This window comes from Lampetra fluviatilis, chromosome 8, assembly GCF_964198595.1.
Source record: "Lampetra fluviatilis chromosome 8, kcLamFluv1.1, whole genome shotgun sequence".
Classification (NCBI taxonomy): domain Eukaryota; kingdom Metazoa; phylum Chordata; class Hyperoartia; order Petromyzontiformes; family Petromyzontidae; genus Lampetra; species Lampetra fluviatilis.
Window position 1 is genome coordinate 6,893,378 of NC_136282.1, and position 27,266 is coordinate 6,920,643.

The 27,266-nt window shown below is 43.6% G+C and overlaps 1 protein-coding gene across 3 annotated transcripts in view; it reads right to left on the reverse strand.

The window, feature by feature from the left end:
- Positions 1–27,266, reverse strand: part of LOC144933801 (uncharacterized) — a 101,213-nt gene that overhangs the window by 8,452 nt on the left and 65,495 nt on the right. For all 3 annotated transcript variants that reach the window (XM_078858953.1, XM_078858951.1, XM_078858952.1), the window contains 4 exons: positions 24,913–25,124; positions 22,560–22,640; positions 17,001–17,078; positions 7,949–8,106 (listed from right to left, as the gene is read on the reverse strand). In XM_078858953.1, coding sequence (XP_078715079.1) covers positions 7,949–8,106; positions 17,001–17,078; positions 22,560–22,640; positions 24,913–25,124 — 529 coding nt within the window. The remainder of the gene's footprint in view (positions 1–7,948; positions 8,107–17,000; positions 17,079–22,559; positions 22,641–24,912; positions 25,125–27,266) is intronic.

Sequence of the window (27,266 nt, forward strand, 5' to 3'; positions counted from 1 at the left end):
CAAATAAAAGTGGTCTGCTCTATGTTTAAGTTTTCACAAATTAACACAACAGTGCTTTGTCTCTGGGGTGCACTTAACACATTTTCAGAGCACAGAGATTAAAATGACACAGTGAAAGAAAGTTTTGTGTATATATAGAGATAAATATGGAAGACACAGAGTTGACTTGGGAGTCAGATTGTAATGGTATCATCATATTGATGCTTACACTGCACTATGAACCCTACGGCCAACCCGAACTTGATTCCTGACCAACGGCTCACATCAGTAGTGAGTGATATCTGAAGCCCCATTCACCAACCACGCATGTGACCAGCTTGGTGAAGTATGGTCAAACAACCCCCAAGAGTGACGTGGCAAATGAGGAGGCCTCCGTCCAGCAGCACTCTGTTGTCAGTGGCCAGGCTGAAACTAAATTCTGGTGAGATGGAACTATTTGTGTGTGTGCCTCGAGGACTTAACACCCCCAAGCCTGCAGCGAGTTGGCTCCATACACCGACACGCTGCATCAAGTCCCCAAAGCCACCCAGACTCATCTGTCACAACACATCTCTATATATTTTTGCTGTGCTGTACAGCATTTATATAGCCCGCATGTGTTTTACAGTTGATACAGCAATATACTGTACATATTCTAATTCACAGCCCTTTGTTAATCCACTGCTGGCTGAAGGCCTCTTCACACCGTGAAAGTGTGTGGAGGTCTCCCAATCACGAAAGGGAATTGAACTCGGGTTGGCGAGTTCATAGCACAGTGGACTAACCACTTGCACCACCACTCCAATCAATATATTCTGCTTCACAGTATTGCCTCGTTTTTCACAAACTTGATATCCGCAAATTTGGCTATCCACGGATGGCATCTGGAACTCTACACGACTGCATCGAGGAAGAGAGAGAGAAAGTGATGACATAAAGTGATGATGCTACTGCGCAGCATCATCATAATTTAAGGTAAGTTAATTTCTAAACGATTATTTAATACTTTCATATTTATTTACTTTATGTTTATTATTGCCAATTTAATTGTTTTTGTGTTATTGTAGTACCGTTGAGGACGCGTGCACACCGGAGTAGAGGCACACGTATTTATTTCACAACAGTCACTGGGGACATACAGTACTGGAGGGGGTATCGGCCCCCTCACCCGGATAGCTGGGAACACACGGCTAGCTACCCCTAGCCTGCCTCCTAATCCTCCAATTACTGGGCTAGGGGAGGCTGTCTGGCCCGACACTGGTCAGTCGGGCTACGGTACCCGGAGTCCCAGAGTCCTGGCTCTGGTTCACGGGACCACGCCGCTGGCTCGGTCCTGCGCGGCCCTGACAAGGGCGGCGTCCCAGGGGAGTCCAGGGCTCTAGCTAGGCAGTATTCGGTCTTCAAGAGTTTACTTAAACATTCTGCCCCGAGCCCTCTGACACATCCCCCTTTATACTCCACCCCGCTGAGGGGTGGGGCCCCGGGCTGCCTGGTGCGGACGTCGTTGAGAGCACCCCCCCCCCCGTGCACTCACGTAGCCCCGCCCACTGTGTTTGTTTCCCATAAGCTGCCATGCATAACGGCTCTCTCTCTAACACCCCTACATTATGATAATTTTCATGTATTTAATAGCGGATGCATTTATTTACGGGAATTCATTAAAAAGATACGTTTTCATAGGCCAATATCATTATCCGTGAAATTTTTTATTCACGAGTATCTCCAGAAGGTATCCCTTGCGAATAACGAGGGAATACTGCATCAATTCTGTATTCATAAAATAAACCTCCCTGAGTATAAAGCGTTTTTTTTTTCTTTTCATCAGAACAGTTCAACTTTGGGTTCTTGTTTCCAATTTCTTGAGTAATATTCGAGTGTGAGCGAAAACTAGAATGTCTGGAGAAATGCAACATGGTTACGATGAGTCAGAATTCAGCGGTGATAGCATCCACATGTTGTTGCTTTTGTCACAAAAAAGTTACCGGCAATGAAGAAGATAAATAATGGTTTCTCCCACGATTTTCGTTTGAGATCCTTTTTACAACAATGGTCCGTGCGCTCGCTACGGAGACAGTTTATAGCGCGGCGCGCTATATTGAGATGCCGAGGTATTTAAGCGCCCGATAAATGCAAGTCCTTAACTCCTCATGGCCGACGGTCGTGCCCGACGAATGGCAGAAAGACGCCAGAGGGAACAACCGCCGCGGAGATGGAGTGATGATGGCAGCCGCAAGGAGGGAACACAACCGAGTAAATTACCGCCGAGATGGATTGTGGCATTAAGAGACTATGAGGGATGGTAATGATTTCATCCAACAGTGCATAGAGTATGGCTGGTGATAATGATGACATATTTACACATATTTATATTTTCATACATAACTGCATGTATAATTAGTGTACGTAGATACAGCGTGGTAAAATATGGTTTCAAATTCCCATGACCAAAGTGGAATGGCGAGGCCCTCACACAGCAGTGGATTGATAAAAAAACCCATAAGTTCTACATGTACGTGCACGTTACAATTACGGTCTTTGAACTGGACTTGTTGTGTCACTGCCTACTCGGAGAAAAAAAAAACATCCGTGATCGTGCGACGCAGTGGCCACTGCTACCGGGGCTCTGAGACGCGGGCACGCAGCGGCCTCGCATCAACGCGCAAACGAGATGCGGCGCACGCGGCACAAAGGCAGTGGGGTCCCCGCTGTCATAAATAACAGCGAGCGCCTCCAACATCGGCCGCTCTAACTTTCCGCGCACGTCACGTGATTTAACGTTATCGGCAATCCTGACCGTGCACAATAATCACAGCTTTGCCTGCGTCGCGGCACGGATGGGAAATCGAATTTATGGCGGGGCGCCGTGCGCACGTGTGCTCGCCTGCGCGCACCAGCTATGACGAAGCTACGACGAAGCTGAGCTCCAAGCGATGTGTGGGGGGCGACGTGGCAGGACAAAGTAACAGGAGCCGGTGGCACGGGTGGAGCGCAATTCACGCGCGACAAAGGACGGCCAAATCTTTTATTAGGCTGGGCGTGTTCAAAACGTGCGTCCGCTCTCCTTCTAAAGTCTTCCATGCATTCAAGTCAAGTCGCTGAAGTCAACACTCTCCATGCTCAAGCGAGCAATGGCACGGACACTATTCTCTTTTAACGGCCGTGATCCAGCGGTTGGAAATGTCACATTAACCCGCCACGTGTCAACCTCTCCAGAGGATGGCCACTGCCGAACAAGCTCTGTCCTTGTAAATGTTTCCAGCAGTGACATGCTGAAGTCTTAACACTGGGCTCATGAAATATCATGAGCGTGGACATTTACAGTCAGTTTTCACCAGTTATTTTCCCATACAATCGTGCTTTGTAGGATGAGGGTGACATGGGGAGGTGGCACGTATGTATATGTGGGAGAGGATTAAACCGTAACCCCTGCACAACATGAAACAACCTAAATAATACTGTGCATTGCAGACTATCTGCAGGGTGACAATTCCTTAAAAATGTAAAGCCAATGTGGGGAATTTCAAACCTCAGTGCACATTCTGTGCTCTTAAAAAAAATTGCATCCGAAAGCTAACGGTCCTTTGTGTGAATGTGTGGCACATTTGATAGCCTGGCCCTCACTCCCTGCGTTTTCTCACAAAAGTATATCTCGACTTGACAATGAAGAACTGCGTGTTATTATTTAAACATCATTGGGTTGTGCTCTGCATCATCGACTCTCGGCTCAGGTTCAGCGGCTTCTCCTCCCTGCTTATTCTTGCGCACGCTCTGGCCACATTCTCCTGCCCCAGGACAGCGCCGGTAATTTATTATCGTGCACTGATTTAGGGCCTCATTTAAAAGCAAACAATTGGGAGGTCTCTCAAAAGCAGCGAGCTTTGAATGCAAACACAAGAGTGTACAATTCAGCAGAGTATTAAAAGCCAGGTGGCAGACATTTAAATGTGCGAGGACATCAATACACCCCGGACAATGGCTCTTTGGCAGAGGCACTTCGTCTCGATCACTCAAACGAAACACACTACTTTGCTTCATTTGTAATAGACACACTCTGCAGGAATCTAAAAAAGCATATTCTTATCAGCCCTTTATGAGACCACCATCCTTGGATTGCGCAATATCTTTACGTGGCAATGTTCGCTGATATTTTGTACTAAACTTAAACTCTGGTGCTGTACTATTTTCTGCGTGAATCGAACAACAGCTCGTTGCATTCTGTTGCACTGTTGTCTTGAAGCATTTGTAAACATTCTTGAGAGATGGGGGGCTAGTTTGGGAGATAACAGGTTACGGGCAAAGAAAATAAGGCAGTGGAGAATAACAACAAATGGGGAGATGTTTTTTTTCTTCTGGAAATTCCAACCTTTGCATTTGTCTGTGTCACTTGCACAGTGATGATGAGAAAAGCTCTGTGGCACTGCACCTATCAGAGGAAAAGATTGGTCAAATTGCTCTGGAGATAGTGTCTAAAAATGTCGCCACATTTCAGGTATTCAAACGCGGCTTCTCATTTCCTTTCTCATTGGCAGTGAAGGAAAAAAAATCAATGAAATAACAACCATCATATTTGTATACTGTACTTTAATACTGTACCTACTTTATTCCAACATCGGTGCAGTTATTTTATAGGCTCACTTGCAAGAATATGACTTCAATAAAGCAAACGAAAAAAGACTCCTCTCTGTTTTATATCTCTTTCCACATTCCCTTTGGATGAAAACAGTGGAGTGTATCACCTATCTCACACATATTTCTCGGCCCCCTCCATAAACATTTTACAAACCCCGACTACATCTTGGACAGACCCATATGCACTTTTGCTGACAGATGTGTAAAAGATGTTACCAGCCAGGCAGAGATCAGGCGCATGTTTGATAGGTTTATTGGCTTCGGTGCGTTCGACTTTCACGCCTATGATTTGTTTGCCTACTTTCAAACCTGCGTGTTGAATCTGTATTTCGAGCCCTTTCGTGGCGATTAATATAATGTGATTCTTTCTCTGTTGTTACGTGTACATTCTTTTTGTGATGCACCGTTGAAACACTGTGCGATTTAAAAAAAAAATTAAATTGGCATGTAAATATATTTAACGTAACAATATTATTACATAGTGGGGGTTCTTTTTTGTACGTGCATAAAGCAGTCCATCACTTACAGCTGCATTGTGAAAGGCCCCGAGCCGTGCATACGGGCCCGTTGTAGCAAACAGTGGACAATTTAGCGAAGAAAAAAAAGATGTAGCTGTCATATACCGGCACGGAATAGCTTACTTTTAAGAACAATGCCACAGGATGTTTTATATCCACAAGTTAACCGACGGGATGTTCCCTAGATAGGACAGCTAATTTATTGAAAACTGTTCCCACAACACGTTCTTATTAGTGGCTGGGGATGTGAGCTGGGGTGGACTGCCAGAACAGACACGGCCTTGAGGTTTTGCTCTGTGACCATCAAAGAGCAAAACCTCAAGACCATCTGGCCACTTACATTTGCAAGTGATGAGGCATCCTTAGTATTTGTTTTGTTTTGAATTCATGAATCACATGTGCAGCTCTGTGGTATGGTGGTTAGCAAACTGTTACTTGGGTACTGGCTTAGCCAATTCGAATTGAACCTCGGTCAACTTTTAATGTGTGGAAGTAACATATATATAAATAATCGTGCTTTTCGATTTAAAGCTTTCGTGACTGCAGGGATTCATCTTCTTGGTTCTTTCGGTAAAGTCACGTAGAAGGGAAATAATAAAATAATAAAAATAAAACATAATAAAATAATTCTCACGACGTTTCGGCCACAACGCAAGCAGCCATCCTCAGGTCAAGAACAGGTCTGTATTTGAGCCTAAATATACGCTGCCAAGCCTGGTGGTGTTCATTCAGACGCTGTCTTTCCGACAGACCTGTTCTTCACCTGAGGACGGATGCTTGCGTTGTGGCCGAAACGTCGTGAGAATTATTTTATTATGTTTTATTTTTATTATTTTATTATTTCCCTTCTACGTGACTTTACCGAAAGAACCAAGAAGATGAATCGTGCTGTTAACACAGCCATTCGCGTGTACATTTTCACAATTACAAAAACAACGAATCCCCATACAGCCTCAACAGGCTGCAGTGGCGGGCCGTGTGTTTTACACCTAGGCCTTCAGTGCTATCCTCCCGAAAATAAACCGCCTTCGAATGACCTCACCATGACACTAGGGCTATAGACTATTGTTACTTCCCTTCTACGTGACTTTACCGAAAGAGCCAAGAAGATGAATCCCTGCAGTCACGAAAGCTTAAAATCGAAATTTAAAACCACCCCATATTCACAGTGACAGTAACCTTTATCGAGTGGAATAAAGTGATTTAACACGAGGCTCAACACCTATGAAAAGTTACAATACACTAACTGCAGAGACATGAATACATGGTGACTGAAACCATCAAGGATGTACCACTATTACGAATTATGACAGGATGCTGCATCACAAATAGACATCGCATAGCCCAAACCAATGTCATTACCAAAGAAACAAGAGCAGACTCACAACAACCAGTCACATTTACTCATATGACCACCAAGCAAGCCAAAATGCCCTAAAACAAAAATAATACAATCAGGATTCAACAGGCTTCCCCACAGAAAAAAAAATCGAAAGCACTAAGTCTAAAAATCTAAACGTCACAAAAGAAAGTGAGACTAGGTTTTCCCCTTTTTTCTGGCCGTTTGGCGTCCTCTGGTCTAACACCGTTTGAGACGAGGCTCAAAAGAAAGCTGTCTCTGGTGTGGACCAATCAGTTTCAAAGACAATGCATAAATTATCAGTGTGTTTTTTGTTTGCATTCTGACCACAAGAATTGTGGTTTTTGTAGACATGATTCCTTGTAAAAAGTTTCAGTTTGGTGTTTTAACATCTCAACACCTGTTTTGTTGCCAGGAAAAAGGGCAAAACCTATTCTCATATTTTGGTACTGGCAAAGGAGGTCCCATGATGTCACGAAAGAAAGTTTAAATAAATCTAAGATGATGCTACGTTACTTGCTAGCTAGTTTTACTTCAGTTAGCGAACTGCCCCTCTGATGACGCCAGACGAAAAATGGTAACGTAGGCGGCTAGGCCAGCTAGAAGGCTCCGGCGTGTCAAAGAATACGCCCAAAATGTCAAACTCAAATATGATTGGTTAAAGAATATGACAATCAACAACATCGTCCCCATTTGCTTCAACAGCAGAGGGGTTTCACTCGACACTCTGGAGGCCTCAGGGTAGAATTTTTACCCGGAAAGGTGGAGACAGCACAGGTGGAAAATCTGGTGCCCCATGCGTTTGTCCCCCCCCCGCCCGCTGCCCTTCACACTAGGGCTGAACGATTCGGGGAACTGCTCTAGATATTCTAATGTAAGGATGAGAACTTAAACGATATGAATTGCTTCCAACATGTATTTATTAAAATATTACAATTTAAATTGAACAATCAAACTTAGAACAATTGTTAAGTTAAATTAAGTTATAATAATTTAAAAAAAATTAAAATAAGAAAGTAATAGGATTTCGATTTAAAGCTTTCTTGACTGCAGGGATTCATCTTCTTGGTTCTTTCGGTAAAGTCACGTAAAAGGGAAATAATAAAATAATAAAAATAAAACATAATAAAATAATTATCACGACGTTTCGGCCACAACGCAAGCAGCCACAACGCTAGAGGACGGCTGCTTGCGTTGTGGCCGAAACGTCGTGAGAATTATTTTATTATGTTTTATTTTTATTATTTTATCATTTCCCTTCTACGTGACTTTACCGAAAGAACCAAGAAGATGAAAGTAATAGGACTTTTCAAATCGCAGCCTTTGCGCTTTGCCAGTCGCATTGTTTAAAATTGCGATTTTAAATCTTTCAGCCCTGCAACTTCACACGCGGTGGCCCACGCCACCGCCGTGCGCTTTGCTTGCGCGAGTCACAACGGAGGCGGCCGTGAGCTCGGCTCACCGTGGCTCAGAATGAGGGCGGCGGCTGCCATGCTGCCGGTGCGCGTGGCCTGGAACAGGGGGCTCTGTCCGCTGGCGTCCACGCCGTCCACGGCGGCCCCGTGCTCCATCAGCAGCTCCACCAGCTCCGGGCACTCCGGTGCCGCCAGGTGCAGTGGACTGCCGGTACGAAGAGACACACAACACGCACACAAAAAAATTAACCCGTAAAAACAAAGTTTTTCATTATAAATCCTTTATATGCGTGGCGGCTAGAGTCCTCTTGTCCTCTGGCTTGAGATGGCTGCCACCTATGGGTCAGATGATTGCATGGCAGCATTAAGCAATTGGTAATTAAATATAATATTTTTGTCCTAAAAAGTGTAACATTTTTGAAACATTTTTTCACAAACATTAATTGTCACGCACAACAAGTCTGTGTGGAAAATGTCAGCTCGATTGGATCACGGGAAGTGGGTTAAAAAACGACCGAAAGATTTGCACGGTCCTAAGCAAGCAAGCAAGTGAACTTAATATAAAGGATTTTAAAAAAAGATCCCACCTCTAGCCTGAACAAGACTGTTGGGGCGCAGTCGCTGTTAGTCGACACATGAGGAGGGTGACACACAAAAAGAACCCCCGTATAGCCTTTAACAGACTGTTGGGGCAAGTGCTGTTAGCGAGCACCTATGAAGGCCGGAACGGTACACGAGGGGGTGGGTGGCCAGCACCACGCCCGACCGCCTTTGTCTCCCTAGTGGCAATGTTTACACACCGCACCAGGTACTCATTTGAGGCCGAGTCGACCTAGGGGAGGCCCGGGACCGGTTCAGATAATCGTCACTGGTGTTGGCCGTGAGCGGGAATCGAACTCGTGTTGCCGGGTTCATAGCGCAGCGCGCTAACCGCTGCACCACCGCTCCCCACTAGACACACAAGGCACTGACACACACGCGTGCCGACCGCGGTACGTACGCATAATATAATGCGTGCGCACACACAGTCACACTAGCAGCGAAATCAATGAAATGTTATTTGAAATTGATTTAGAAATGATTTTGGAGCTGCTGTGAGTATAGTGGAGAGATCAGCAAAACAAGCCTCGCACACTCTAGGCGCTGAATTAAAATCCAGGTTGAGCTGATTAAATCGTCTGTAAAATTGCTCTCTGCCTGATCATATGTAAATTCAGTTTTCCTCTTGTAATTTGATTGGTGGATTGCTTATGGATGGGGTAAAGTGTGAGCACCATCACCTATATCAGCTGCCAAATTTGCGCTCAATGAGTACAAAATACTCTCATAGAATGCGAATCAGAGTAATTGTATCACTGACACAACGATTTACAGCCCTTTGTCGAGTCACTGCTGGATGAAGGCCTCCCTGCACCATTAGTCAGGGGGTTTGCGTGAATATTCTTCACCCAGAGACACGGTCAGATTTCACTCACTACTGATGTCAAACACGGCCAGGCATCAACCTTGGATCGCTGGGTTCGTAAAGCAGTGCGCAAACCACTGCCGCCACCACTCCACCCCAAATGTCTAGCCAGACCATTCCGAATTAAATACTGTGCCTGGGTTTGACAGTTATTTCAATCCCATATTTTAAAAAAATACGTGACATTTTTGAATGCGCACCATGCCATTGCAGTGTTTATGATGTAATAAAGACTGTATGGGGTATGAGTCACATGATGGTGGAGGGCCAGCTGATCCTGGCAGGTCACCCTGTCGTGGTGGCGTGTTCACGGAAAATTTGCAACGACAAGAGAGCTCCACCCAGCTTAAACACCTCTGCCAACTTGTGAATCACACCCAATGTATTTTTTTTAATAAGGGCATCATAGGCAATGCAAAACTTTACAGAGGAGGCAAGCTCCTCTCTACGAATGACTTCAGCCAATTAAGCAATGGGCGTCTCCTTTAGAAAAAAGTGTGCTGGAGTCTGTGCGAGGTGAAACTAAACTTTATTTCAAGCGCACAATGCACTTGTTTTGTAAATCACAAAGCCGTATCAACGCCTGTACTCTATAATCTCGTAATGGCAAAAGTGATGCAATCTCAGAATATCCGAGTGCAATATACTCACAATGTCTGCTGAAGATTGTGCTCACAATAATATCTTCTTAGGATTCAGGTGATGCACCGTGAACGCTATTGGAGGCAAATCAGAAAAAGCTAACGCGCAAAAAAAAACGGGCTGACAAAAGCACTAGGGCGAAAATAACAAGTCTCTCGGACAATGCAAAAACACCTCGTAACTATTCTTTGGTTCTTTCGGTAAAGTCACGTATAAAGATAAAATAATAAATTATATAATAGCATACGACGTTTCGATTGCAACACAAGCAATCATCATCAGGTATAATGAAATAGCGACACAAAATCTAACCAGAAAACCACAGACAGACATATAAGCAGACAGATATCACCAAGATACACAGAGAGAGCAACACAGGTACATATCTGTCTGCTTATATGTCTGTCTGTGGTTTTCTGGTTAGATTTTGTGTCGCTATTTCATTATACCTGATGATGATTGCTTGTGTTGCAATCGAAACGTCGTATGCTATTATTTAATTTATTATTTTATCTTTATACGTGACTTTACCGAAAGAACCAAAGAATAATTCCTGCAGTCACGAAAGCTCCAAAATTAAGATTCACCTCGTAACTGTCAGCCTGTTGAAGTCTCCGAGCTTTCTATGCAGCCAAGTCTCGAAATACAACTCGAACATCATTCAAATATCTCATGCTTTTTTTTGAAGGGTCAATTTCAGCCGAGCAGATATTTCACATAATTCGCTGCACTGTGAGAGCGCCAATCAGAGGGTTGATGCAATCTGTCCTTCATGTTTTCAAAACAAGTGAACCCTTCGAAAGTTATTTTTACAAGGCACTCCGCTTCCTACATGCGCAATTAGTAAATGTGCAACGCTGAATAAAATCTCACGACAAAGTACAGCCTAGCAGAGCACGTGCAAATTAAATAGGAAACGCCAAAACAGTCCCGTGGAAATTCTAAACTAAACTTTGTATTTTACTAGCTAAGGCCCACTGAGCTATATTGCTCTTTTTCAGAAGCGATCTGGCCACAAATTATACCTCAACGAAGTAGCTTATCACGTAGAAATGTATAGCAGCCAAATAGTCTAAGACGCGTGTTTTTAAATGTGGAGAGAAAATCCGGAGGACTCGGGAGGAAAATCCACGCGACCACGGGGAGAACGCGCAAACTCCAAATTTGCAGGCGTCAGGGTCGAGATTGAACCCACGACCCCCTGTATACCTTCGTCACTGATTTATTGATATGTTGATGCACGGCATTCAAGTATTTAGAAAACTATTTCTGGTATGCACTTGAGATAGCTGTGGTTCTGGGCTTGACTTGCCAGTACAGACAAAGCAACCATTGCTCACTGACAAAGGCGCTTAACCCTAACGTGACATTTAAGTTCATTGTGGACTCAAAATAGATGCATACTTTGACAAGTATGAGCTCACAGTTGTTTAGACTATTCCAATGTAAAATTGGGGTGATCATAATTCCCTATGATTTATGTGAATCAATATTCATTATTACGTCTTGTCAGGGTGGAGCAGTGGTTCCTGGTCACCTGAGTTCGATTCCTGGCCAGAGATACTTTCAGCGGACAGTGGCATCTGAAATGGTCCTGGAATGGGGAGGCCTTCATCCAACAGTGGATTGGCACTGGACTATACATTATTATAAAATATTATTGTTATACCTTCTCAACTGATGCAATAAAGATTAGATTTCAGGAAGAGTGTAACAATTCACCATCCCTTCCTACTCCCACGATTAAATGCATTTTCATCATCAACAACCGTGACTCTAGCTCATGAGTCAATTCAATAATCGATTTCTATTGTTTTTATTACGATGAGTGTAGCAGCCTATAGTACCTAGAGAGGCGATGTGAACCCATTACATACAACATGTGTGAATCGAAAAACATGAATTCTCATACATGTGATGTGAGGCATATGTTGTGACTTAGGAATCGATATTAATCAGCGAATGAATGCATCATCCTTATCTTTTAGTGAGTGTTCTTATACATACAAACCAAGACTAAGATCCCCTTGCCTGTATAGCCTTAACATACTTTTGGGGCAAGTACTGTTAGCGAGCACCTATGAAAGCTGGGATGGCAATTGAGGAGGTGGGTGACCAGCACCATGCCCGGCCACCTTTGTCTCTCGAGTAGCGATGTATACACATTGCACCAGGTACTAACGTTTGGCTGAGTCGACCTAGGGGAGGCCCAGAACCAGTTCAGATAATCGTCACTGGTATTGGCCATGAACGGGATTCGAACTCGGGTGGCCGGGTTCGTAGCCACTAACCTCTGCGCCACCGCTCTCCACGTACAAAGACATATACATATGCATCTTTATATTTTAAATTGGCTTCACTACATATAAAGTAATGCAATGGTAAAACACTCGTCTAAACCTCACCGACCCTGCTTCCCGATACTCACACGACTTCCCTTAATGCCACACATCATCCGGGCAAGGATTTCTAAGCCTTTATATTTTGCACGTACAGGCATGACAGTTACACAACGTGGTGGGATGGTGATGATGATGATGACAAGAGTTAATAATAACTCAAAGTAGTGTGAGGCTTGCAAGAAAAAAGGTTAATCCCAGAGCTGTGAATTCACTGTGGCCCAAAAGAGCTGTCCCTTTTATTGAACGACCTTCCCGTGTCCCTCTACTTGTTCTCCAGAGTGTGCCAATGGTGTACGGTGGGCAGGCCCCACAGCCAAACACGCATCTACCAGCGGTTATCCGCCATTCACCAACACGCCCCAGGCTTCTAATTAAAGGTGCTTTAACTCAGCATTGAAAAATACATGAGCCAATCAGCGAGTGTAGTTGTTAATCTCTGCTCTGGCTCTCACAGCGAACGCCCCACGATTGATTTCTCACTGGGCACGGACGTGTAAAGTCCTTGGCATGTAAAGTCATCTGCATGGCGCTACATTGAGGACAGGGCTAGCTCCTGGCAGACACTACTACCTTGTATTCTTAGGTTTTTTCGGTAAAGTCACGTAGGTAAAAAAATAAAATTAATAAAAGTCAAATAATAATAAAAATCACGACGTTTCGGAGGCAACACAAGCTTCCGTCTTCAGGTGGAACATTATTAATTTTAATTTTTTACCTACGTGACTTTACCGAAAAAACTTAAGAATATGAATCCTTGCAGTCACGAAAGCTTCAAATCTAGAACTACTACCTTGCCCAGGTTTCCACCTTTTTCCGCAGACTAAACCCAGACATATTTATACTCTTTGGTTCTTTAGGTAAAGTCACGTAGTTAGAAATGAAATAGTAAATAAATAAACAAAGCCTAAGTCGAACAATACTGAGCAGTGCACTGCAATGTTTAACACGGTACAACAATTAGCATGGTTGGTTACGTACGGTGCGAAAAAAGTTCAACATACATACATACAGCGGATCGTGGAAGATATTTAATCATTTCCACCGGAACACAGATGCCAATTCCCGGACTATCCTGGTAAAAACCTGGACAGGTGGAAGCCCTAACCATGGTCCATCAAGGCAACGCCGCTCTCCCTACAGTACCGTGAACGCCGATATGCTAGGAATACATCTGCTTCCAATTACTGTGAGCCGCCTTATAACTACACACGTGCTTCTGTGAGATAAGGCCACCAGTGCTAGATAAATTAAAACGATTAGCTAATACAACATATTTTTACTGAAATTGAGCTGGTTCTATGCGGGGTTTTTTTTACTGAATCCATATGCTTTGCTCAGTGTCACCTGCAGTTATCACTAATCCATTGATTGCAACAACAAAAAAATTATGATTGCGTTGCAGGAGTGGGAAGAGGAGGCAGTAGGCCATCTCTGTTAAGGTCATAATGTGTTTCAGTAAAGGTACAGCCCTGCAACTGCTTGCGTACGCCACTGCTGGTGGTAGGGCCTCCACTAGAGTGGGCTTTAGAGAGCCCCTTCTGGAGGGTATCTTTTGCCTTCTCTACCATGCTGACAAGTCTGTCCTGGAAGAGACGGGGGTACCCACACTTTACCTCACCAAATGTAAATTTCCGACCAAAACTTGTCCATGATTTAAACGCAACGCCGGGAGATGGAACCGGCAAACGCGGGTTGAGTGCGCTAACCATTGCACTACCAGCAGCATGCTACGCTCAGGAATAGCTGCATTATCGCAGGATTTAATTTTCACTGCATAAACACTCGTACAGATTGTGCATACGTTGAAACCTTAGGTAGAAAATCATCACAAGTGGCAATTACTTAAACATTGTTTTATTTTATACTTAAAAAGAGCGAGAGAGAGAAGTGGTCTGTATCCGTATGGTGTAGTGAGAGCTTCTTTTATATTGGGCTATCAGAGCGAACAGTTTGATTTCTTGCCCAAACTTTTTGAATCAAAATAAAGAAACATTTTATAGCCAATCTCCTGGGCTGTAAAGCCAATGACACTGCCCAGAGTAACACATGCCATCCTCAATGAGTTTGAGAAGTGACAAGATCATTACAAATCATTATTTATATCAGACAACCCCCAAGATTTGTGACCATGGTAGTGAAAAAAACGGTCATCTGGCACGGCATACAATTATGAAGAATAATAAGATGTACAGACATGGTTCATACTCATAGGTTTTTTCGGTAAAGTCACGTGACTTTACCGAAAAATCTAAGAATATGAATCCTTGCAGTCACGAAAGCTTCAAATCTAGAATTACAGACATGGTGATGCCATCAGAAGTGTATTTCCCGATTGAGCTAACAAGTTATTATTCAAGGGCGACTCGGCTGGCAGACAACATCAAAACATTTAACAATTACAGAAAGAAGAAAACTTAATAGCAATTGTTGTAAAATTACATTCATACTTTAACTTTCGTGATTTTAAAAGAGTCAGTTTAATGTGGACAGAGATGGCATAATGGAGATACCAAGAGACGAAACTAGGTGCTTCCAAACTCTTTGGGACAGCTACATTAAATGCTTTTGATCTAAATTGTGTGTGAAATCTGGGAACTATGAACAGACAATCAGATCCACGTTGCGGTTTTAAAAAAAATTGAATGGTCCACAGAGAGCTTAACTCCTAACAGGAGGGTTTGCAAGAGCTCAAATCCAAGCCAGCGAGTGGCATATTCAATGCGCATCGTCCACAGCTGATCGAGTATACATTGAAGGAATTTAACACTCATTCTTGACTTAAAGCTTTCGTGACTGCAGGAATTCATATTCTTTGGGTCTTTCGGTAAAGTCACGTAGATAGGTTAAAAGAAAATAACAAAATTACAAAATACTACGACGTTTCGATCGCAACACAAGCGATCGTCATCAGGAGAAAAAAAACGTCGTAGTTTTTTTGTTATTTTCTTTGAACCTATCTACGTGACTTTATCGAAAGACCCAAAGAAAATGAACATTGATTGTCTTTAGGATAGACTGGCCTCGACCATGGGATTTGGGAAATTTCCTACTGCTGGTTCAGAGCTACAAAAAATAGTTTTGGTCCAAATGTATGTATGTTGAACTTTTTTCGCGCGATACATGCTAATCAAAATGGGATCCCACTCAAATGTTCACTTTAAAGGTGTGACATTTTGAAATTAATACAATGTGCATCTGTGAGCGTATTCTTATTGCAGTGCCGATCTCAGTGGCGCATCAACCACAAAGTGTGTGGGGACTCGGGGCACATGGCCCCTCCAAATAAAAAGCTTCGCTTTTTGGATCCCAATATCATCGCATGTGGTCCACTTGCCCACGGCAAAGGACAGCGTCTATCACTAGCGCTCCTGCGTAGGAGTAAGTACCACTCTGTAATGGTACATGAACAGCCCATTTGGAATCCTCTGCTGGATGAGAACCTTCCCATGCCTTGCAGGCCATGAGGGATATATGACGACAAGACTCTACTCCACCACGCCGGTCAGTACTGGTTGGTGAAGGTTGGGAGGAGTGAAAAATCACAATTCATATTGCTGCGCTGCCCTATATATATTTGTTCGCTGGTCACGGTGGTCGCTGTTCATCCGAACACTATCTAGGCTCAAAAGATCATGCACATTCTGGGTGATGTATAGTCATGCTACAGTAATGGTGAGTGTATGACAACGGATCTCATTCTAAAAAGAGCGTGAGAAAATTGTAACAAGAGTGATGCCAGTATAAAGCTACTGGCAGATGGAGAGCTCCTCTGTCTATAAAGCTCAAGCACAAAGCATTCTCAGAGCATTTGATTGAGGCCAGAATCTCACGAGGGCATCCTCATGATGCCATCCCAGACACAAAACACAAGGCTACCATCCCTGGGGCTAACAGCAAAGAAAGCACAGCAGCAGCTTGTAGCATTTAACAGTGCCCATTTAATTTGGAACAGCCCAAGTCACCACAGTTAGTTAGAAAACCCAAGTAAAATTATTTTGACCACGCTCTACTCTACGCTTCCGTTTGGCAGGGCTGGCTACGTACTGTGCGAACGAAGTTCAAAATACGCGTATCTCATTTGTCTTTCAACATATCAAAACAATGGGCACGTACATATTTACATTTGTTGCCCTTTACTAAACCAGTGAAATGCGCTAATATAACCAAAAAGCAAACTCCTTTTGGGCCTCTAAAGTGATGTGTAAACTGTTTTCTTGTTCTATTGGTGCCAAATATTCAATGCACTGATTATGACAGACGCACCTTCGTGTTTTCTCAGCTGTACAATAGTGAAAATAAAGAGTGCAATGCGGCGAGGAACGCTGAGAGCGGAGAGCCTTCAATCACCAAAGCAAAACGAGGATATCAGTGCCGTTTGTCAGAGTGAGTGCGACATGTGTGTGTGTGTGTGCGTGTGCGTGTGCGCGTGTGTGTGTGTGTGTGTGCGTGCGTGTGTGTGCGTGTGCGTGTGTGTGTGCGTGTGTGCGTGTGTGTGTGTGTGTGCGTGTGTGTGTGTGTGTGCGTGTGTGTGTGTGCGTGTGTGTGTGTGTGCGTGTGTGTGTGTGCGTGTGTGTGTGTGCACGGCTGTACCTGTCGCCTTGTGGAGTCTCAGCGTTGACACTTGCACCGTTGTTCAACAGAAACTCCACCGTCTCTCTCGGATCATCTCTGTCGTAAGAGAGAAAAGAAAAAAATACAGCCTCTAGTGAACACCTTCTGATGGACTTTTGGGCCTTTGGGGCATGGCCATTACCATCAATGTTTCCTCGCAGTCACGTCTCCACTCCTGTCAGTCACTGCTTCTTTCAGATGAGACAGCTTCATGTGGAATGCAATGTTTGATGTCCAGTCAAAACATGGTGTTCCTCTTCCACTGGCACCTTTGAGTGTTCCCAAGATTGTAATTTGTGTAAGTGAATAATGTGTCCAGAACAGGAACTGTAACAGATTCAATGAACTATGATCTCTGCAGTGGCAGTAACCAACAAAAAAACAATCACACTCAGCATAGCTGTGACTTTTATGGTGCAACATGGGATCACGTGATGGGTTGGTTTGTTTCTGGAGTGTCATAAGTAGTGGTGCATGGCTCTCGTTTAGGAAAGATAAATATTACACTTTGAGATTCCCATAAAATCCATGCAGCTTCCAAGAGGAAATGATTGATGACCCAGTACTGATGCACAATGCATTGCCTCCACATTCAAATTAATAATTGTACTATGGGTGCAATGATGCACTCATTTATTGATTACTAACAATTTTTAAGTTAATGATACATTCATTGAAACATGTGTGTAAAAAAGCTGTTTTAAATTAATTATTATTATGTGTGTGTGAGGGGTGCGGGCTGTGATTGCACAATTGTCAGTACGTTGTGCTATGAACCCAGAGATTTATTTTTGATTACTGACCACAGCTACCATCGGTGGTGAGTGATATGTGGGCGCCACGGTAGCAGATTGTTAACTACCTCGCCTGGTATTCAGGAGTTCGCGGATTCAATCCCGACCCTGATGCCTGTATATTTGGAGTTGGCATGTTATCCCCGTGGTCGCGTGGATTTTTCTCCAGGTCCTCTGGTTTTTCCATATTATTTTTAGCCAGGTCGCTTTTGAAAAAGAGCTTTATAGCTCAGTGGACCTTATCTGGTAAAATAAAAAAAAATAGTTTAGTTTATATCTGAACTCCCCCTAGGCCTCCCCTTTACCAACCCACACTGACTAGCATGGTGAAGTGGATAAATTCCCCTCGACCAACACATGGGAAGGCCTTCGTCCAGGAGTGGATTAACAAAGCCTCATATACTGCATTGCATGTGTAATATGTAAATTGATTGAGATGGCTCATGTAGCCACTAGAGGCCACTACAGTCACCTCAATGTAAACACGTAAATATAGTTTGTATAAAATCATCACCCTGAATTGCAATAAATCATCCAATCAGCGGGGAGGGAGTGGTGATCACTAAACATGTCACCACCAACACACGTCACCTCTTAATAAAATGTTAACTAATAACCTGTTAAGAAAAGTAAGTGGGTTTGGGCCTTCGTCTAGCAATGCATTGATCCTGGTTCATGATGATAATGATGATGACGTGTCACCTGCAATTGGACGACCAGTAACAGGGTTTGTGGACTCTCCGCACTGGCGTCATGAGCCACTGCTGCTTGCAGAGAAATAATAAAAATACTCAAATGAAATTGAACCAATATGTGACCGTAATTATATGGGTTTCATAAGTTAAACACACACACAGCGGAGAGTACCAAAGGAGCAAATTAAGTGAAACCAAAGGAAGCAAATTGCACAGGACATATTTTTGCAGTCTGTAACAAAACAGAAACTTTAAAAGGTTTGGGACGCTCATTATAGGTAAACTGGAAGATGGTCATATTGTTTTTTACAAACGCAAAAAACAGAATGAGATCCAGGTGGCATTTAACACGGGATATACAATGCTTGGATGGAAGCGCTTCACAACCTCCTGACATTTCTTTGCACCATTCCACATTTACACAGTTTCAACATTTATATTAAAACGCTGTCTACACACTGCAGTGGCTGTAAAGATGATCCGAAGGTTTTGATACAACATATTAAAAAGTGGCACATGGTAAAAGAGGAAACCTTGAACCCACCTCCCTTGTCTGATGCACATATATATACAGAGAGGAAGATCACGATAGGTTATTCCACCATACTTCACCACGCCAAGTCAGTGCCGGTTGCCAATGCAGGGGAAACATAGACAACACACACGGCTCTCTGCTGACAATGTAGAGCCTATGACACCTGATTAACGTGGGGTGATGGCCCAGACAAGCACAATCCAGGCTCAATCCCTTGGCCTCCAATGGGCGTGTTTTTAATGATGAGGATGAGAATTAGCTCGGCAAAGTCGAATAACATGTATGAGTGTAAGTTGATTGGATATACATTTTCCAATATAGAATTGCTCCTGATTATAAAACTGTCTGAAATTGTATAGAATCCATCCAGTGTGGCTTAATTTGAATTAAAACATATTCAATGTTTTCTAAATTTGTGTTTGAAAAGAATATAAATAGGATGTATTGATTTTTCCTGTCTGCAAGTATAATTTTTTTATGGAAGGACATACAATTTTGTATTCTCACGATACATTTTTTAAACCTCTTTTATCGGAATAAATAGCACTTATGTATTTAATATTTTAATAAAAACAAGTCAAAATGGAAACTCAATAATTAATGGTATTGGCCAAATATATCAGTGCAGGACACTCCCTAAACAGAGCCTTGAGACGTGGTGAGGCTTTCTGGGTAAACAATTGGCAATAGCACAGACTGTTGGGGCAAGTGCTGTTAGCGAGCACCTATGAAGGCCGGCACACGAGGGGGTGGGTGGCCGGCACCACGCACGACCGTTTCTGTCTCCCCAGTGGCGATGTTTACACACCGCACCAGGAACTCATTTCAGGCTGGGTCCACCTAGGGGAGGCCCAGGACCGGTTCAAATACTCGTCACTGGTGTTGGCCGTGAGCGGGAATTGAACTCGGGTGTTGTAGTGGTTATTGCGCAGCGCGCTAACCACGTACTGAGCTAACCGCTACATTACCGCTCACTTATACAGTACATGCATACACACGCACTGCATATAATTTTTCAACATCCTCTGCATAAACATTCACGGATATTTGTTTAGCTTTTTATCTGCATACAAAATAATACACTTGCAATATATTGGGAAGCTATTGCCTAGCTATTAAAATGTCTAAATTAATTACATCCATATATTTTTCTTGTCACTTAAAACCCTGCAGAAGTTTTGTACACAATTAATATTTTGAATAAAATCTGCAGTTGCAGTTGCATACTTAATTACTGTCAGACAATTAAGGTTCTCTTTAAGGGCAGTGCCCTTTGGTTAATGCCCCAGATGCTCAGTTATTGTGTTGTTGGCATAGTGCTACTGTTGTGCAATTTATTTGAGCGACAACACAGATTTCTAAGACATTATTTATTCATTCAACCGTTCATTAAATTATTTACTCCGTGCCCCATGGAAAGAGCCACACAGGAAGGGAGCACATTGGAAGAAAACAAAAACCTAAATGTTACTTATTGCTCAAGTTAAATGCCGTGAAACTTCCCTTATCCATACACCGAATATATCCAGGCTGCCTTTTATCTGTTGCGCCAGATTCGATCTGTGCAATATCCCGATTATCCACGTGACAATCCTTCCTATAATATAATCGGATGCGCCGCAGAGATAAAAGGGAGCGGCCTGGCAGTGCCTCAAAATTAATCATATTGTGAGGCTTCTGCATGGAAGAGAGGATCTACTCGCAAGGCTCTAACTCATGATTTTATCCAAGCTTGTAGGTGAATACGAGACGTGAGCCAGAAGTGACAGCAAAGTGATCGTATTGTCCCTTTTTGTCCGTGCTGTACCACTCGAGTACGAGAGGAGCGGTTTGTGCAGATAAACGTGGTTGACATAATCTGTCCTAGTTCTCAGGTTGCCACCTCTGAGGCACAAAACAAACTGGGACATATCATGAGAAGATGATCTCACAATACTAGTTGAGGGGGAGAACTTTATGTCAATACAATGTCTTGATTTGTGTATTGTCGTTATTATTATTACTGTACTCAACTGACAAAAGCTGGGACTTGTAATGTTCCGGGAAGACTTCAAGATTTCCCAGAACAGCAGCGACCAACAATGAAGGGTCGATCCTGAAAATACCAGGATAGGTGCCAACCCTACCCTGAGTGCCCCCATCCCTATCCCCAACAGCTAATTATATAACAGGCCTCCTACTGCATCACTCCAATTGTGCTGTATATGATAACACGTTGACATCAACGGTTGAAAAAATATAAATAATCACAACAATGAGTAAACGATATTTTGTGAACAACATAAGACAAGATACTGTAAAAAAAACACCGTACATTCGCCCAGGCACTTTAAACTTCTTGAATGGATAGTCATGCCATAGCCCTGGCGACTACAGGACAAATATTAGTTTTTTCCCACAGAAGCAGATTTTCTGCACTGGTGCAGAAAACAACAACACACTTCTGCAGTTAATTTGTGAATTTTGTCTCAGGGTAATGCATATTGTCTTGTTAAAGTGCATTCGATTTCAACAGAAGTGCAGCGGACAGCAGAAGCTTTTTCCACAGAGCAGCGTATTTGTTTGAAGAGAAGCCACGGCCCACAGAATACTAAAAACAAAGCAGTATTGTGTGGGAGTAGCAAAACACAAACTTACACCGCTGTGTAGGTTTTTAGCAGTTGTGTCGTACAGCTCTCCAATTGTTTTCGGGTTGCGCCGCATGTGGTTCGGCACGATGTCCGACGTGTCGGTCCATGTGCTGGGGAGCTTATTCAGGAGCAGAAGCTCCCAGCACTAGGAGCGATAACATCGGACGTCGTGCCGAACGACTCGCGGTACAACCCGAACGGAGATCGGTGAGCGACGCAATCTGACTTCTAAACAGGCAGTAGTGGGTGGGTGGTTAGTCAGTTCTCAATTGAACCTGAGGCGGCCCAACAACACACATCACCCAAGTCACTGTGGGCAGCGGCACGCTGCTCCCACTGTGGGTTAACTCGGCGTCCCCGCAGGGTGCCATGTTCTGAAGTGGACTTGAGTGGTGAGGCATGGGGTCAAGTTTTTCAAGAGGAAGCCGGTCACCTCTATATTTTATCAATCATTCATGTCAGGTGTGATTAATTGATCTCTGGGTTTCATATAAGTTGTTTCCAAGTGGGTTTGCTTTTCTGTCAATCAATTAAAGGCCTTCATTTCACGAAATAAGATCTTTGACATTCATTAACTCTTGTGAAACAATGACAGTTAAGGTGGGCTGGTATTTATTTTTTATAATCAAGTTGAGGAAATATTTCATATTTTCAAATTATAAGGTGATGGGGTATCTGACATGAAAATTGCCAAAAAAAACATCAGGTGGCTGTACACATCAAATCATCAGCTCTGTGCCATTTCGGCTGTGACAGCACTGATCACGGGGGTATAGCCGGCGCAGAGTTAGCTGGTTAGAGACGGTACCATGATGCGGCAGACAGCACCGTCGCTCCATTCTTAGACTCGCAATTTAGTGACGAGGGCCTTGTGAGCAACTTACAGCTCAATCTCCTTGCGCAAGATGCCCAGGAGCAGCTTGTCTGCCTCGCTCTCCTTGAACGGGAAGCCTTGTGAGAAGAGCCTGTGGACACAGAACATTAGGATGGACATTGCAGAAAAGGTAGATGGCAAAAGTATAGCCCTGAAATGTCATTCTCATGCCACTGTTGCTGGAAAGACCACCTCTAGAAGTTCCTTCTAGAGAGTTCCTTTAGAGGGCATACTACTTACTCTTTCAAGGTGGTCAGACGCTTTGAAAGAGGTGGGAATACCCACACTTTACCCCGCCACACGTGACCTGCCAACCGACTGTAGTGTTCCCATTTTTAAATCCTTTATATTAAGTTCACTTGCTTGCTTGCTTGCGCGCTTACGACCGTGCAAATCTTTCGGTCATTTTTTAACCCACTTCCCGTGATCCAATCAAGCTGACATTTTGCACACAGACTCGTTGTGCGTGACAATTAATTTTCGTGAAATTGTTTTTCCAAAATTTTACACTTTTTAGAAAAAAAAAATGATATTTAATTACCAATTGCTTAATGGTGGCAGGCAATCATCTGACCCATAGGTGGCAGCCATCTCAAGCCAGAAGACGAGAGGACTCTAGCCGCCACGCATATAAAGGATTTATAGTGAAAAACTTTGTTTTTACGGGTTAATTTTTTTCCTGCTTGGTGAAGAGAGGCGGTGGGATTTGTTTTAACTGCCGTGCTGGAAGAGTGACCCGGCGACCTCTGAATTGAAGTACAGTGTGCAAACCATTACACCACACGACAGCATCCCAGACATAGCATGCCCGAGCCCAACATTTTTTGCAACAGCTATGTGTGCCTAGTTAATGGAATGTTCTTCGCTGGGACTTCCATTAAGATGTATAAACAAACAGGGCTGTTTGTTTTATTTCATAAAGCAAATGTTTGCAACGTCAGAATAAACGTTGGGATTAAAGTAAAAGGAATTCATTATTTAATATCTTCCTTAGAACTCTGCAATACTTATAAAACAATTACTAATTTAATTGTTAGCCAAATTTTCCTAATTACACCGAATGTACTCTTCATTATTTTCATGTAATTGCAAGTTAATGCACTAAAATTATAATCAACTATGCAATGGTGATCATTATATTATGGTTATTATTAATGCCCACATTTTTTTATATTTGTCAGCCATGATCAATCCACTGCTGGATGCAGACTTCAACAAGCCATCACCATCTCTAATGGTCCTGCGATATAACAATTCATCTAACACCTGCACACGAGCTGATTTCATCGCTCAATCTCCGCGGTGAAAACTCTCCCGGGAATGTAATTCGCCATTGGTATTTTTGATAATTACCTACTATAATCACTCAGAAATGTCTGTCCGTCCCACGCGTGACGTCACTCCCACATGAGGCCCACCCCCTCGCGTGACGTCACTCCACATGAGGCCCACACCCCCTTCATTAATATTCATTCCCGCGTGGAAATTTACACTAACGCACAAGAAGGTCGCGCACTCCACATGCCGCATCCCTCCCCAATAACCATTAGCGGATGACATCACTCCACATGGGGCTGAACAATTTTTCTATTGAATATTTCAGATTTACTGCAATATACACCCGTCCTTGGACGGGCAAAAAAACTAGTTCACTAATAAATAGCACCAACCAACACAAGACAGTAATGTTATGCTAAGAGTGTTTGACTCAAATTATATTGATTGCTGGTTCACATCCTGGCTAGCGGTTGACTCAGCCGATCATCTCTCTGTGGTTAATAAAATAATAGTACCACGTTTCAAAGATTAACAATGGTCACCCTTTACAAGTTGGACTGGCCTCCGTCATAATAACGTTGAATTTCCACCTCTGGCTCAAAACACCAAGTGAGGTGAACACCGCCAAGTTCTTGCGCGAGTATGACAACACTATGACTATGGCTTTATGAGAAAAATATTCTGACACGGCCAAGGCCAAACCGGAAGCGTGACCTTTTTTAAAGGAGGGCATTCAGAAATTGAGGGAGGGAAAGATCTAGCCAATGTTGAACAGACTTTAAACACATTTAAATGCTGAACAGAATAATGAATGACACGGTCTGCTTTTGGTTATCATGCATTTTGCTCCAGCTCTCACCCTCTATGCAAGAGCGGAAAGGTTGTCCCAACAAATTTGGACTCAACTCTAAAAAGTCAGAAGGGGGGGGGGGGGCAGCATTGTTCGGCAGGGGGGAGGGAGCTCAACCTCCCGGATGGTAAGGGGCTGGTCAGCGCCCAGCACCACCACCACCACCACGTAGCGTTGCCCCCCACTAAGTTACCAGCGAGCGCACGTTGCCCCCACCCCCCCCCCCCCAACTTACCAGCGAGCGCAAGTCAAGAATCCGCACGCCGTGGCCAGGTAGGCCGGGCTGGGTGACGCAGACGAGGCCACCTCTCGGACGAGGTTCTCGCGAGACCCGGTCCACGCGGCCAGGAGCAGCGCCAGCATGTCGGACCGGCCCTGCATGGCGGCACAATGCCAGGGGAGCAGGCCACGGTTGTTGGGCTGCAGCAGCGATGCTCCGCTCTCCAGCTGCTCTGACCGGGGAGGAAAACACGGGGCACGATGTTGTTCGTGTAAAGTAGACGAAACCGCTCGGCAAGTCACCGCACGTGCATGTAATGCGTCACAAGAGACTTGTTGGGGGTCATCTTCTTGGTTCTTTCGGTAAAGTCACGTAGAAGGGAAATAATAAAATAATAAAAATAAAACATAATATAATAATTCTCACGACGTTTCGGCCACAACGCAAGCAGCCGTCCTCAGGTGAAGAATGAAATACCACCAAGCTTTGAGCATTTATTTAAGCTGGGTTGGAGGGGGAAGAAGAGCGCCTTGACAAAATAATTTGCATATCAAGAGGAATTTAGCATATTTATGGGAAATGCGTAGAAGGTGGGCGGGGGGGTTTCAAAGTCATATTATGCCCGTGCATTATGCAGGATTAGCAGCATCAAAGGGAGGGGATGGGGGTAGCATTAACAAACGTCGTGAGTCTTATTTTATTATGTTTCATTTTTATTAATTTATTATTTCCCTTCTACGTGACTTTACCGAAAGAACCAAGAAGATGAATCCCTGCAGTCACGAAAGCTTTAAATCGAAATTGTTGGGGGTCACCAAAACATTGCAAATTGGATAAATGTGTCATTACATAAAATGCTTTTTATCCCACTTAGTGGTTTCAATTCGAATACAAAGCCCCCTCCTCCTAAGACGTGAGCTAAAATCATTCAGCATCTACATATCATTGAGCATCTAGATATACATGGTTCATACCCCAAACACTTTGGGTAGTTTTCATCGTTAAAGTAAATGTTACATTCGTCTACCAGGAAATGTGTTATTTTTTAAATCTCACCTCCCTCCCCAATCAATTCCAAAAGTCAGAGCTCAAACTACCGCCTCCGAGATTCCACTGCCATGCAAAAAAGTCAACTGCTACTACTTTATTTTACCAGCTAAACCCCACTGAGCTATTAGCTCTCTTTCAGAGGCGATCTGGCCACACTTGATTGCTCATCGCGGTGGCTTGATTATCAAACGTGGGAAGTTATAGGAGCCCAAATATTCCCAACGCGTGTTTTTAAAATTTGGAGGGAAAAACCAGGAGAACACGAAGAAAAATCCACACAACCACGGGGGAAAACATGTGAATTCCAAATATACAGGTGTTAAAGGTCAAGATCGAACCCACAACCTCCTGTATAACCAGGCCAGGGAAGCAACATATCACCACTGCAGCGACTCCACGTGAGAACTCAGAAGATCAGGGGATAGGCCTCATTTACAAGACCGACCTGGGTCACCAAAATGCCAAAAGCAAAACAAATAATGTGAAGTGGAGCAATGAAGTGAACAGAAATCGGATCGTTTCCTATGAACACAGAACCCTACAGAGAAGATTAAGTGCGTGACTCTCCACAGGTTTGTGAACACCAACAATGTTTGCGAGTTTCAGACTTCGCAAGCCTTGCACGTTTTTGCAAGTGTTTCATTAGCGCACAAGCGTATAATTAAATTGATCGGCCCCGATCGACCTCTCGATCGTGCCCATGGTCCGAAGGCGATCAACTCACCGCTTAAGGACACCTGCACAAAATTGTGTGCCCGTCAACGCGAGTCTATTTCACACGGGTAGGCTGCATGGGCTTGGAACATTTTACAGCACTCCCAACTCGTACACGAGCCCTTATAATTATATTCGTGTTTCGACATAAGACAAAAAGAGCACAAAATTGAAGACACGCAATGATGCACATAATTAGGAATCCATCCACCTACACATTCAATTGTGCATTAGCATTTAAATGAGCTGTAAGAATCTCAATTGAGATAGACCATAGCAGAAAGTGAAACCAGCGCACTGCGGTGCTAGATCTGGGTAACACCTTAAAGAAATGAAGCCGTGTTGACAAATGTAGCATTGATTAGCAATATATATTTTTTTAGCTCTGTATCAATCCACTATTGGATGAAGATCTTCCCATTCCTTGTTAGTTGTGGGGGTTGTTTGACGATACTTTACAACGCACTTCAGTGAGATGGTCCCAGGTCAAGATATCACTCGCCACTCACGCTAGCCGTGGCTGCGAATAGCATTCAGATAAACGAGTTTAAATTTCGATTTAAAGCTTCTTTCGTGACTGCAGGGATTCATCTTCTTGGTTCTTT